Source organism: Pyxicephalus adspersus, chromosome 2 (genome assembly GCF_032062135.1).
Source record: "Pyxicephalus adspersus chromosome 2, UCB_Pads_2.0, whole genome shotgun sequence".
Classification (NCBI taxonomy): domain Eukaryota; kingdom Metazoa; phylum Chordata; class Amphibia; order Anura; family Pyxicephalidae; genus Pyxicephalus; species Pyxicephalus adspersus.
In genome coordinates, this window is record NC_092859.1 from 136,356,248 (window position 1) to 136,370,746 (window position 14,499).

At 38.7% G+C, this 14,499-nt stretch overlaps 1 protein-coding gene and 1 long non-coding RNA gene across 2 annotated transcripts in view; one reads left to right on the top strand and one right to left on the bottom strand.

Moving 5' to 3' along the window:
- Nucleotides 1-1,030, top strand: part of LOC140322199 (uncharacterized) — a 4,327-nt gene extending 3,297 nt beyond the window's left edge. The window contains exons 2-3 of the long non-coding RNA XR_011919168.1: nucleotides 97-187; nucleotides 929-1,030. This is a non-coding gene — a long non-coding RNA (uncharacterized lncRNA). The remainder of the gene's footprint in view (nucleotides 1-96; nucleotides 188-928) is intronic.
- Nucleotides 1-10,657, bottom strand: part of ADAMTS7 (ADAM metallopeptidase with thrombospondin type 1 motif 7) — a gene marked incomplete in the record, with an annotated part of 78,049 nt that extends 67,392 nt beyond the window's left edge. The window contains 1 exon segment of the mRNA XM_072399120.1: nucleotides 10,271-10,657. Within this exon segment, the coding sequence (XP_072255221.1) occupies nucleotides 10,271-10,328 (58 nt within the window).
- Between the last annotated feature and the right edge of the window lie 3,842 nt (nucleotides 10,658-14,499).

Below are 14,499 nucleotides of genomic sequence, written 5' to 3' on the forward strand. Positions count from 1 at the left end.
TATATGTCTGTCACATATATCACACATTTATATACAATACGTATTTTATTATATTTCTCTAACCCACTATAATAACAAATGCTTGTTATATTACAGCTGGCTCCCATTTCCCGTGTGCTGAAATAGTGATCTGAATACTTCTCGAATCCTTAAAATACCGCATGGCGTCCTTAAAATACTGTATGAGGTAATACATCAGTTTTAAAATAAAATGGGATTGAATTGTTTATGAGTGGGGATAAAAAATGCATTATTTGGCTGTGGGTGCAATACGTCCAGTGTACAAAACCCTTGCATCTAATACATTATTTGTGACTTGAGCCCATTGCATTAATATATCCTTCTACATATCTTGGTGTAATCATTTATCTACAGCTTTTTTTTCACTGGCATCACTAGTACGATTGGTATAACCTCAGGTATATCACCAGTACTAATGGTTTTGTTCCATGAAGGTGTATGTACCGCCCTGTCTGGGGTCTGGTTGCTTTACTTGATAAATAGCAGAAGAATGTGACACCTTCCTTCATTCTAACCTACAACCTCTGTATGGGTACACATGCCACCACATGGCCTCCCTTCAGTTCTGGCCTGCCCTTTTACATGAGAAATATTTCCTCCCTTAAAATTATCTGTTCCAAAGGAAAGGAGAAGTAGCTGTAGTACTACTGGAGTCTCACTAGACTGACTGTATAACAGTGTTTTATTTTGTTATATGGAGTATACCCAATAGTGCTGGTGGTATCACAGGAAGTAAAATCAGAAGTTCTGATGGTGTCAGTGAGGAAGAAGCTGGGGAAAATAAATTAGTAGTCATCCTCGAACAGGGGTTCCTTCAGAGATTGCTAGGGGTTCCCAGAGCAATGAGTAATTTGTGACTCTTTGATCAGTTTAAGTGACACCAATGACCTTTTTGTCTATCTGTAAGGGTGACATTCTTCCCACTGGCCAGCAATGTAAGAGGCATTCTTCATACTGACCACCAGGCTTATGTACTGTGAGCTGTGGATATACTTATAGCATGGGACCCAATGTTAAAAAGGTTAGTAAACACTTATTAGTTTTGTGTCAGGAGACAAAAGACCGAAGCTTCACTTAGCGCAATAGGCCCAATTCACAGACATTGGACCTGATTTAATAAAGCTCTCCAAGAATGGGGAAGATATACTATCACGAGAGAACCTGAATGATCCAACAAACCTGGAGCGAATCTGGTCTAGGACTGAAAACATTTTTTTTCTATTATTTAGAAAATGTTTTTAGTCCTGGAGAAAATTAATTTCAGGTTTGTTGGATCACTCAGATTCTCCCATGATGGTCTGCCTTCTCCATTCTTGGAGAGCTTTATAAATCATGTCCAGTGTCATATATTAAAAAACAGAAAATAAGAAATAGGGTTTTTCTTAGTTGGCAATTTTAAATTTGTGTTGATAATTTCCACATGCAGGTTATAAGTCATTGATACAACATGACTCAATTAGACAATTACATAGAAACTAGGTTGTTATTATTAGTCCTGCCCCCTTAAACAGTCTGAGGTATTTGACCATATAACTATACATATGGTTTCCTATAAAAATCTGTATCTCTCTTGTTTTATAACCTCAGGTCCAATGCCTGTGAATTGAGCCCATTGTGCTAGGTGAGGCTTCCTCTTTTGTCTCCTGCCACGTTACCCGATGTTCTAATTAGTTTACTTTTAAGAGACTGAATAAGTTTTATGGACTTCATGCATTGTTTTAAAGATTCATGAGGAACATTATTTCAGCACATGAGAAATGGAAGCCAGCTGAATTATTTTTTGCACTTGTTCAACATAACAAAATACTTGAAATGTTGATAAGGCGGACAGGTGAAAATATAAGATTATTCTTTACGGTCACATAAACGGGAAGCAGTAACTGTAACGCTGATCATACATCTGTGTGAACAAGCACTATGAAAGCATGATGCATAAAGAACACATCTTACAACACCATAATATTCAACAGAAAAACATTCATTTCTATTTGCTTTTTTGGCAAAGGAATTACCTGTCTTAACTTACTGATAACCGTGTCTCTACTGATTTCCAATGCCAACACAGAACTTTCTATTTCTGCAGTTTGTATTGCCCCAATAATTGCTCAGTGTAAATTCACATTGAGCAGCTAGCAGGCGGCCATCCTGCCCCTTCAACCCTAGCTGTTCCTTCTGACAAGCACCTACCCACTCCTAGTTTACAATAGGAGCAAGCACATTCACCCTGAATGAAGAGGAGCGTGCTAGCCACCCACTGGCTGCTACTTTGGAGTTCATGGCCACACAGTAGTAGCAGTAGATGAAATATTCAGCTAAATGAAGTTTAATAATAACAAGCTGATTGTGATTCTTTACTGGGATTTCCATAAGTCATTTTTGTGACTCATAAGAAGAGGAGATTAGTGGGGCTTTCTTGTTTTATATAACTTGCATCCTCCGACTCTGAGGACTCAGGCCAGAATTCACAAGCAGTTTTATTAGCAGTTTATGCACAGCCCAGTTTTCCCTAATAAGTCCCATGATTTTTTTCCATTTCCCTAGCAAGCAATATGAACTGGACGTCATCCTGCAGTCATTGTAGTGAACATATTCCCAATGATGGGAGCCTGCAGGAATAAAAAATCAATGTGCACATCTAACTGAACTCATAACCCTAAATGTTCTTATCCCGGAGATAAATGTTCTTCTTTAGGGCATTCTGACACTTTTCTATAAGATCACCCTTCTTTCTTCTTTGATATACAGATACTTGTGAACACAGACCAGATAATATTAGCGGTACCACATCCTTACTAAACGTTTGAATGGAAACAATTTTTTGTAAATTGTTTTAGTAAACAGCATGGAGTTTGCAGGTTCTCCCCCTGTTTGTATGGGTTTTCTGTGGGTTCAAGGTTTCTTACAACAATTTTTTTGTATTCCCAGGATCAGGTTACCCAAAACTAATGTATCAGCCATAGTACAACTGTGATGATTGAGTTACCTTTTGGTGGACCTGTGGGGAAGTTACTGGGGCCCCGCCTCTGAAGTGGTGCCAACGATGTGATGCAAACACTGGGGGGATTTTTTTTCAATTGATATTGTTTATTTATCTATAAGGGGCTTAGAAATTGTATTTTTTTCCCTGCTCATTGGCTTTTCTATTTCTTGAGGATACAAGCTCTCCCCACTATAATTCCTGCCTTTGTTACCATCCACATGTGATTTTTGGGAATTCCCACTTGTAGGTGCTCATTTATTTGTGCTGTAGAAGAACTGATGTGTGTTGCTTCTTTTCATTGTCCAAGGTGAAGTGGGGAAAATACCAGTAAATGAAAGTAAGCCTGCAGCAAAGTGAGATCAGCTTTCCTTTCTAAGCAGGACTATGATGTGTGGCAGAGCTGTGTGAATCTTAGGGCTGCATGTTCGGAAACACGAGTCTTTTGGTCAGTAAAACAGCTCTCATATATATGTATTTTATCTGAATATTTAGTTGTTTGTCTGGCGATTTAAGGTAGGTTTACACCTGCAGCTTGATTCAGTGCCTGCACACGTCACAGCAGTGAGCAGTACTAGTACCGCTTACTGCAGCCCCTATTCATTCCTGTGGGGGCTGCCGTGTAGAGATGCTACATATACTTGTAGCATCTCCTCATGCTGCATAGTTTTCTGGGGTAAGAAAGCAGTAAACGCACTACAACCTCACTGCCAGTTTGAATTGGCCGCTTAGAGTGAAAGGAAAATATAAAATGTTATTACTTTAAATGTTATCCTAACTATAAAGTCCTCTAATATCTAGATCAGTGTTTCCCAGTCGGGGTTCTGTGGCACCTTCCTGCTATCTGAACCTCCCAGGTCATTTTAAGTGACAGCAATGATCTTTTTGGCTATCTGAAAGGGTGAAATTCTTTCCACTTGCCAACCATGTAAGAGACATTCTTCCCACTAACCACCTCACTAATTTACTGTCAGCTGTGGATATAGAAATTACTGTCAGGGGATCTCTTAAGACCTGAAAGGTATTACAGGGTTTCCCCCATGTTAAAAAGGTCAAGAAAGGCTGATAATCAACATACTTTTATAACACATTATCTAATAACACATCAAGAGACAAACATAGCCTCTGACCTCTGCAAAATCTTTTTCTGTGCTTTGATTTCTAAATTTATAAATCTGGGCCAGTATAAATATTGCCTTGTTTATGATTTGTCCGTCTGCAGTCTGCAACTTGTCTGTGCAGTGTACAGTTTAGAGCAATGTTTCTCAACCAGGGTTCTTCCAGAGTTTGCTAGGGTTCCTTGAGCAATAAGCAGTTTGTGACTCTCAGGTCAGTTTATTAGATACCAATCCTCTTTTCGGCTATCTTCCAGCTGGCTAGTTCTATAGGAGGTATTACTTCTACTGATCACCACACTAATGTACTGTGAGCTGTGGATATGGTAATTGCAGCAGGGGTTCCCCAAAGACCTGAAAGACATGGCAGTAAATAAGAACAAGGAAGGGCTTTCTTCTGTTTCAGTCAAGGTGTTCTGTATCAGGAGTTAGAAATAATGGTTACTATTTACAGCAGTGGTCACCAACCTTTTCGGTCCCACGGACCACTAAAATTACCGGCTCCTGACCGTGCATGTGCGGAGAGCCAGGTGTCACTCAAAGGGGAGAAACCTCCCCCATAGTGATGTCATTGTGACATAACCACACCCACTCTACCAGCGCAGGCTCAGATCTGCGATGGGAGAATGGGTGGGGTTATGTCACAATGCCCCGTCCACTTCCCCTGAGCCTAGAAACTGTACAGAAGACATGGTCCGCGGCTCTGGCCGGTGCGCCCCCCCACCGGGGTCCTGCTCCTGACCCTCCTCGGGGGTGCACCGACCAGAGTCATGGACCATGTCTCCTGTACAGTTCCTGTAAATTTTCTCTGGGGCCATCGGTTGGCGACCACTGATTTACAGTACTGCACTTGCTTGTAATCGCTTGGGAAACACTGCTAAAATATCCTATATATAGGTTTCACCAAGCTTTACCCATTTTCTAATTCATGTAAGTCCAGATCTCCAACACAGTATGAGAAGTGATGTGTAATTCTAGAAAACCCACATGCTTTTTTTGTGCTCAATCCTAATCTGCAGAATATGCATTGCTATTTTGCAATGTACAGAGCTCAGGCAGGTTGAATGTAAACAAAACAATATTTACATTAGCTTGAGAATGCAATGGGAGCTCCAAAGAAACGAGGGAAAAAAGACAGAGATAATGGATGAAAATTAACATAATGTACCTGATTTACTTAAGCTTTCCAAGGCTGGAGAGGATACACTTTCATCAGTAATGCTGGGTGATCCAGCAAACCTGGAATAGATCTGGTCCAGGATTGTAAACATTTGCTAGAAAATAGCAAATAACTGTCAGGAAATCCATTCCAGGTTCGCTGGATTACCCAGGTTCACTGATGAAAATGTATCCTCCCCAGGCCCATTAAAACATGAATGAGCATCAGGCACTATAATATACAGCATCAAGTTGGCAGGAAAGAACTGCAGACATAACTTGCCAACCCATGAGCCTAGAGCAACACATCAGCTGAAAGACTCACCATTATCTCTCTATGCCAAGACACTGCTCACTTTTTAACCTTGAGATATTAGGAGTAGTGTCACACTAATGTCTGTGGTCTCAATGCCTGACACTCACACATGACTTGTTACTCCAAAACTATATAAAAATGTATATTAACATGAAATCATCTGTGTGCAGTATTTTTTAACATCATATGCATACTTTTACATGCACCCATTGATTATAATGAGAGATAATAAGTGTTGTTTAACACCCACAAAGTGTACTGCTGTGCTAATAATGATATCAGGTGACAAAACAGAAATGGTGATAAGCAAAAAAATCTTATCTTAAGAAAGCAAGTGAAAATGACAGGCAAGATTAGCAATTAAATGTGACACTGGTTAGAATGTTAGGGCCATCAAACTCAACAAAAGGCAGATCTTTCACAGACAGGGAATAGTTGAAAAGAGAATGATTGTTCTTGCCAAGCTTAGTCAATATCACACTCAGAAATCACTGGCACCTGTCATAGCTTTTCTTGGCCTAAAATACATGCAACATGGACGTGTTTCAGCATTTTCTGCAGAGGAAAAAGCACGATCATTTAGCAACTTTTTTCCTTTGCTGCTTTTAGAAAATCTCTTCATGAGATGACAATACCTCCGGGATCAGAGATAATATATTCTCATTATAGTTAAAGTTTTAACCTTTATTAGACCAATTATCAGACAAGATGTATAAACTAGCCTCATTGTTTGCAAATACCAGGCGGATGGTCGGAATAACATAACACAGACAACAGACAATCTATTGCAGTAACCGCTAAGGACTTTTTGCTGAAATCTATGTAAGCAATGTAGAGACAGACAGAAGATCTTCTGTTGACGTGAAGAGTCAGCAAAGTTGGGGCCATATGACCAGCATTCAGTTTAAGAACCACTGTGAACACATGGTGTAGTTACTAGAGCCCACCCCTGATCCAGGGGAACTGAGGATACAGAAAAGTTATGAGGCTGAGACTGGGAGGTCCTGTCACACTGGAGGTCTAAGACTATCAATAATTATCTCATACATGCTTTTTAGCTCATATTAAACAAAGCTACAAAACTTTTGTTCCACTGATACTGTATTTTCTTTCTTTTATTATCCTACTTCTCTTTAGTTTTTACTTTTCAGCCCCCTCCCACAGCCCTGAACAAGCAGCTATTGTGTGCTTCCAGTGTCTTAGAATTCCGCTCCATACATACACTCAAGGAATTCAGGGTCTATCATTGAGAGGTTGTGTCACCTATCCGCTCATCTTCCCCTTATCATTGACCCCTCTCATTTCAGCATTCATTATTATTAATAAACATGATTTATATAGCGCCAACATATTACACAGTGCTGTACATTAAATGGGGATTGCAAATGACAGACTAATACAGACAGTGATATAGGAGGCGAGGACCCTTGTACAGTAACAATCCTTTTAGCTGTTCTATTTGCAGATTATCTTTTTTTTATCTATGAATATTTTTTGCTGTGATCTAAGCAAAAGTATTTTTTTTTTGCTCTGCTGAACTACTTAAATGCATATAAGGAACAACAATTTAGAGGAACTCCAACCAACACATTTTCATAAGTGGATGTAAGACTAGAATTTTTGCAAAGCATAATGTTTTACTGATGTGACTGTAACCCCATCAAAGAGAGTTCCCCTGATTCTTCTCCTTGGTTGTCACTGGCACAGAATGTTGGGGAGATTCTAAAACACAGAAAACAATAAACTCCTGACATGTTTGGGTTTAATTTTTTCCTCGGTTAGATATTAGCTAAGGTTCTATTTGAAAAACTGTCAGTCACACTTCTTAGGATGGACTAAGAAACCTTTTATAACACTGCAAGCTGTGTATTTGGTGTTAATTTATACAATGCTGTGTTGGTTAGTATGCGCGTCTAATGAGCATATCCTAACAACATTAAAATCTATGCAGTGCACTAATGTAAGTCACTTGAAGCACACAATAATATGTGTTGTTCAAGTCAGGCCACTGAAAGTTAAAGGGCTTGTAATACACCTTAACATGCTATAAAACGCCAAGACACCACAGTACGCTACCTTGTGTTGCAGAATTCTGCAATGCAAATGTATTGCCTTAGTTTGTTGCGATCCTATTTATAAAGCATGCAATGCAACTTTTCATGCGAGTTACCATATCTTAACATAATGCACATGCTACCAAAATGCAAAAATCTAAATGAGCTCTTTACATTGTCAGTACTCTGTTAAAATGTGCTCCTTGTGAATGTCAAATGGAATGGAATCAAGCAACAAACTTCGTAACAACCTTGTGGGTCTCCATGGCCATTGTACCAGTAGTACATGCAGCTAACAAACACATGGTATTGCTGACATAACATCTACTTACGGCTGTTTTTCCACAACTACTAATGATTCGTATTCCTTAATAAAACAGGTTAAACAATATAAGCCAAAACTTAATAGTAGTTAACAGGTACAACAGTCCTACTTTTTTTTGCTCTAGTTTTTGGGCAGGTTATATCCCTTGCACCTGCCAAAATAGTAAATGAAAGCTTTGATCTGAAACAAAATTTCACCTGATGTTTATTTCAGCCAGTGAAGTTTACACATGACAGAGTTTAGGTATGGTCATTCCTATTTACAGATAATTTAATGGAAGCAGTGAGCCTCTGCCATAAATCCACAAAAGTACACCGTACACCAGTAAAGAAAATGTAAATTTACCTGTAAGTTACACAACCTCATCATTATTCCTTATATGATTATTCTGCAGTGTCTGCCATCTCAGTATCTGTGCTTGGATGAAGAAGGGGCATTGGTGTATCCTAATACATTGATTGGGTTTAAGTCTGCTATACACCTGCCTGTCAGAATCTGATAATTGTATAATAATAATATTAAATCATATAAGCGCCTCTAGTTCATGATAGTAAGAACAGGATCAGTACTGATTGGTTTAACAAAGCTGAAAATGTCTTTTGTATACATAGAGCAGTTTGGCAGCGGCACCTATGTAAGATCCAATGCATGGTTAATAAAACCAGCCCAGTGATGACAATAGCATAAACCTGCCACAATAATACACATGATATGTATTGCTAATGTTTGTTGAGCACCTGACACCAAAGGCTTATAACTAAATGCACAATTTATTGTAATGACATGAATGGTGCAGTATATTGCGGTTGACAATAGAGTACAATTTGCTTTAGTGCAAATAAGTATTTGCAGGTGATAAACATTGGAAACTCTTTGGTCCATTCCAGTTCCTTTAAAAGACATGTCATCAGACCATTAAGAAACAAATCTTTCCCTGTGTATTTCATACATGTTATTTACCCATCAAAGCCACCCTTGTGTAGACATTTAAAAGCCTGAGATGCCTGCTACTGCTACTAACTTCTTTGTCTGTCACTTTATAACAAGGCTGTCCAAAAAAGGAGCTGGGCCAGCACAGACATTATTTAAACACTGTCAAAAGAGCAGAGGGCTATGACCTGTGTCTGTGTGAGTGGGATGACTGGGCTTGTGAGTACTGAAGAATGGATGTTTCCTGATGTGAGTGTTAAAAAATGGGTGAATGGGTTTTTTAGATGTTCGCTGTTGCCCTCTTGGACAACCCACTGCAACTTGAACGATGGCACTAAACAAATGTGAATTAATATTTACATAAAAATCTGGAGGTGTGAATAGTTTATTAATCTTTGATACATATTCATGAATTCCAGGTGTACATGAGACTGCAGATATGACCACACAGTGTTATAGATACAATGGGCAGCTTGGCACTGGACAAAAAAAGAAACTGTTTTTACTTTATTATTATTATTATTATTAATAATAATAAACAGTGTTTATATCACGCCAACATATTACGCAGCCTTGTACATTAAATAGGGGTTGCAAATGACAGACAGTGACACAGGAGGAGGAGAGGACACTGGCCCGAAGAGCTTACAATCCAGGAGGTGGGGGAAGTAACATACATGTACAATGTGTACTTTAAAGCCAGGTCATTATTTCTAGAATGGAATAAAAACTGGAATCGATTTTCTTTCCAGCACGTTGAAGGTCACCTGGCCTCAGTATACAGAACACCAGTGAACTTTACTCCAAATGTCCTGACTGTCCTTAAAGAAACCTTTCTAAATAACAATAATAGTTGGGCTGCTTCTGACTTCCTTCTGGAAATGCTAGCTGCCTGGCTAGTGTACTGGCCCACAGGTTTCCACACTTTATAAGACTCTGCCCTGCCATAAGTATCAGGAAAGTCATTATCTTCATTATTTTTCTGATATAAAGCAAGAAGAATGACATGACAGCCAGGCAACTAGCATTCACAGAATGAAGTCCGCAATGAACGGATGAAAGGTTTTAGTAAAAGGTAAGTAAATCAGTATACATAAGGGAGGGCTGATTGAAAGGGTTAAGTAAGTTCAGACACATGTGCAGGGCAGACCTATGATGTATACAAGGGAATCCTGATAACTCTGAAACACATTGTTACTTACCAACATTACACTAAGGACTTGTAGCAATCATAAGCAAACAATAAAACACAACCTTTTTTTCTTTGGTGACAGGGCTGTCAGTCTACGTTGCAATTTCTGCAAAAGAACTGCAATGCCTGTTTGAATAATACCCAGCTTGTAGGGCATTTTATATATCAAAAGTATCACCAACCTGTTAGTAGAGAGGTCACATCTTGTAGATGAGTGCAGAAGAGAAGCAGCAGCCACATCTTCAGAGCTGATCCCTTTATCACTTATGGATTTGGTGTTCTATAGAAGTGGTCCAGGACCTGTCCTGTGTGTGCAGCCTGTCATCTATATATTATGCAAGCTGTACTCTTCTAGTTTACGTGGAATGTTTGTTATCCTTAGAGAAGTTGCTATTTATACATGGATGCTTTGTTATGGCTTGTGATGTGATGGGAGTTTGCAGTGGTCGGTGTACAGTGGGAAGGATCAGCTTTTCATGGGTCTCTGACTCTTATTCTACATCTCCTCTTTGTCACAGAGATTGCCCTGCTCTGTCCTCTGGTGACAACTTGTATCCCACATCCGTGATATTCTCTGGCTCTTTTGTCTCTTGTCATCTGTTTCTTGTCTGGGACTGTGAAGTTGGGAGACCCTCCTCCTGCACCCCCCGGCTCTCCTCCTATTGCACTGCCTCTTGTCCTTCCCACACTCTCCCTGCTCCTCTTGTCTTTCATCTGTGTCCCTCTCTACTGCCCCCTCTTCATCAGTTACCCTATTCATATTTTTTAGGGATAATATATATTTTTTTCTACTTTGTGTTGCAGTTTATAACACAGCCTCTCCATCTAAAATGTGTTTTTTCAGACACAAAGAAAAGCACATCTCACACAGTCTGTAACAGAGAGCTCACAGCTATCAGGTCCCCTTTCACACTTCCAAATAATCAGCCCTGTCCCATTGTATGGCCGATGTTCTAGTCTTATATGCTGCTGCCATCTGCTGACCATTATGTAAAATTGAAATAAATTCAGTTTTTTGGAAATGACTAAAAAATCTTAACTGCTATTAATAATAATAAACAGGATTTATATAGCAGCAACATATTACGCAGCACTGTAGTTAAATAGGGGTTACAAATACAGACAGTGACACAGGAGGAGGACCCTGCCCCAAAGAGCTTACAATCTATAAGGTGGGGAAAGTAACACACAATAGGAGAGACTCCTACAGGATTACAAACCTGCTAGGCAAACATTATCCAATTTTCTCTCAATGTGATTTTATTTATTTGAATAGATCCTTGCAATCAACTAATAAGTATTTGATGGATCACTCAGCCGTTCACTATATCAATATTATTAGTTTTTTTTTTTACCATTATATCTAATTGAAATATTTATTGTGACACAAAAAGGAGTCCTGACTTGACCATTACAATGAATACCCAGTCTACCTTGCAGAAACCAAAAAGTCGTCACATCAGTATAAAGTCCTCCCAGATGATGGAGGTGCAAGAAATGAGCCAACAGAGGCATGAAATAGACTGAAATGCCATTAGTCAGTTTGAATGTAAGCTCTTGTTCCATCTTGCATTCCCAGCGCCTACAACAAGTGTAACTATGTACCTGGGTGTCAGGATCAGTGATATCATCGCTCAAATGCATTTATTCCTCTGATATTGTAAGCATTTCTTTATTGTTTTCTTGTACTGAGATCCCAAAGTAATGCCAAACTGATATTCTGACATTGAAGGGCTAGTTTTCTTTGTCTCTTTTAGTTTACCGTTTCCCTGGGAAGTTAGTTGCACATGCTTTGTTAGAAAAGGTTTTTTCATGGCTGACTGCTCACTAGGATTCCTGATCCTAACATCCTTTACCTTGGTGACTATGGTATGGTACTTTTGTTGTCATTTGTAAACACTCCAAATTCTGCCACTATTGGATATCTGTATTCTACACTCATGTTTTCATCTTTGAAGTATTAGAATTTTCATATTATACCTAAATATATTTGTGGCTTTTTACAATTCATTAGTTGGTCTGTGTAGTACAGAAATGTTTGATTAATTTAAAGTTCAGACAGTATGTTTTTGATATTACAGGGCAAGTTATTATTTTTTATTATTATTATTAATAAACAGGATTTATATAGCGGCAACATATTATGCAGCGCTGTACATTAAATAGGGGTTTCAAATGATAGAAACGACCTGCAGGTCATCCAGGTTTAATTTTTGTACTGCTGTGAGGAAATAGGAACCCCAATTCACATGAATGGGCTGCTTTTACACCGTGCATGAGGACACTTGGCAGGACTACCTCCAGGCATACTTACTCTTGATTTATTTCTTGGTATAGGGTAGGGCTCCTGCACAAAAATTGTAGGTTGTTTTTAGAACAGAAGCTTTTTACAATTAGCATTACTGCTCAAGAAAAGGTTGAAAATAAGTTGCCGGTGTTATAGTAGTGAAATGCTTACTTTAGGAATTAGGTTAGGCTTTGTTAGGGTCATCGATTAGTGGGGAGGTAAGGGTTAATGCATTATTTTAGGGCATAGTTAACTGTTAAAGCCTAACGAGGTAAATGACAAAACTACCCTTGCTGCAGGGGCTACATTTACACTGCAAAAGATCAAATGCTAATTTTTGCCTGGGGTATCAGTAAAAACAGTTTCACCTACCTCCCTGACTTTCCTGGCAGTTGGCTCATGTCACTTACATTGCAGGACTACTGATTTTGCATTACACATAATTTCTTCAGGCCTATGACAGATTATTGAAAGTTTCGGGGGACCAGCTGCACTACAGAAGGAACCTGTGGGAGTGAGGGGACATCTGTTTTTTGGTTCTCTAGGAGAAATTGAGCATTGCAGTGCCACGGGATTCCCACTGGTTTGTCAATGACCTGGAGTTCAGCTTTAGGTGTTGAGTGCTGAAGGCTGTGAAGTTTGTTAGGGAGTGCAGTGACCCTACCCTTCTACTTGTTAAGAGATTTGCAGAAATATTTTGTCTAATCTAATTTCAGTCTAATATTATGATACACAAAACTAGTAGTTCATTTGAATACTGGGATCCACTCTGAATCATCAGTCTATTTCCCATCATATACTTACCTTTATTTACTTACATAAACTTTAACTGGACACAAATAAAACTACAGTATGTGCACCCTCTGGACCTATGCAAACAGAAGCATTTATCTTCATTCTGCCTTAGAAGTAAAAAGCTTATTCTGCCCTTCCCCTTAATACAATATTATCTGGCTGCCAGAGATGAAGAACTTGGGTGTCACAATGATGCTTTTGAAAATATAAGATTACATTTGTCTGGATGCAATTTAGCTAAGAAAAACATCATGAGCTAGTTAAAGTAATGAAAAACATACCTAAAGCAGCTGGAACTGTCTTTTTTAAACACATTACAGTAAGATGGAAGTTGATAAGCCAAAGTCAATGCCTGATTATCAAAACCAGATGAGGAGGAAGTGTGACAATAGGTAAAGAAGCAGTCCTGGCTTTGTTTGTTGTATCATTCCTGGGAATATTTTACAGCAACTTTGTGCAAGGTTCTTATTTTGCCTTTTAGGGGATATTTTCCCTTGTGGACCTGGATTCCACTTTCCCTATACAACTCACATTTTATATGTAATGTATAGGTTTATATAAAATTATTATGTAACAACCAACTTATTTATATTGCTTACAGATATATATTGATGGTTCTAATATTGTAATATGAGTATATTGGAAACACGGCAATAAATATTATTTTGTACATCTTCTTTCAATTTGCTATAATTTTATATTCTTCCTGTCTATATGAAAGGAAGGTAACATACATAGAATTGTGAAGGGGATTCTTTCCCCCACATGTCATCAATATTGTTCCTCTTTCCTTGTCAGAATGTATTATACTCGACTGATTCGCTATACCATACTTCATGTTGGTGAGTTTTTTAACATTCATTGATGAAATTTGTAACTTAGTCTGAAATTTTTTTACCAGCCATATCCTTCTGGAAGTAACTTTGTGGCATTGTTTACATTAATAGGGTAATACTAGAAACCCAATAAACACAGAGTTATAGTAAGCCACCTATAAGTAACATCTGTTTTTCCCCTTTCTCCATTATCATATAATTATCTTTCTTTCACTCCCCAGGTCCTTCATTGGGCTAGGTAAGGTAAGGGTTGTTCTAGCCTACTGGCTTCTAGTTACAAAGTTATGTGCTCCCCCGAATGGCCCAGGGGGGTCACATGGAGTATGTCACAAACGTTTCTATATCCAGAGGTACGTATAAGTGATCCTTCTCTTTTCTGTGGGGAATAATAAAATAAATTGTTTAAAATCCTGTACATTCACAGCCAAAGTACTAGTATCTCCTACAAGAATTCTGTCCCTCTGTGGCTATGTCCAGATGTTGCTTATCTACT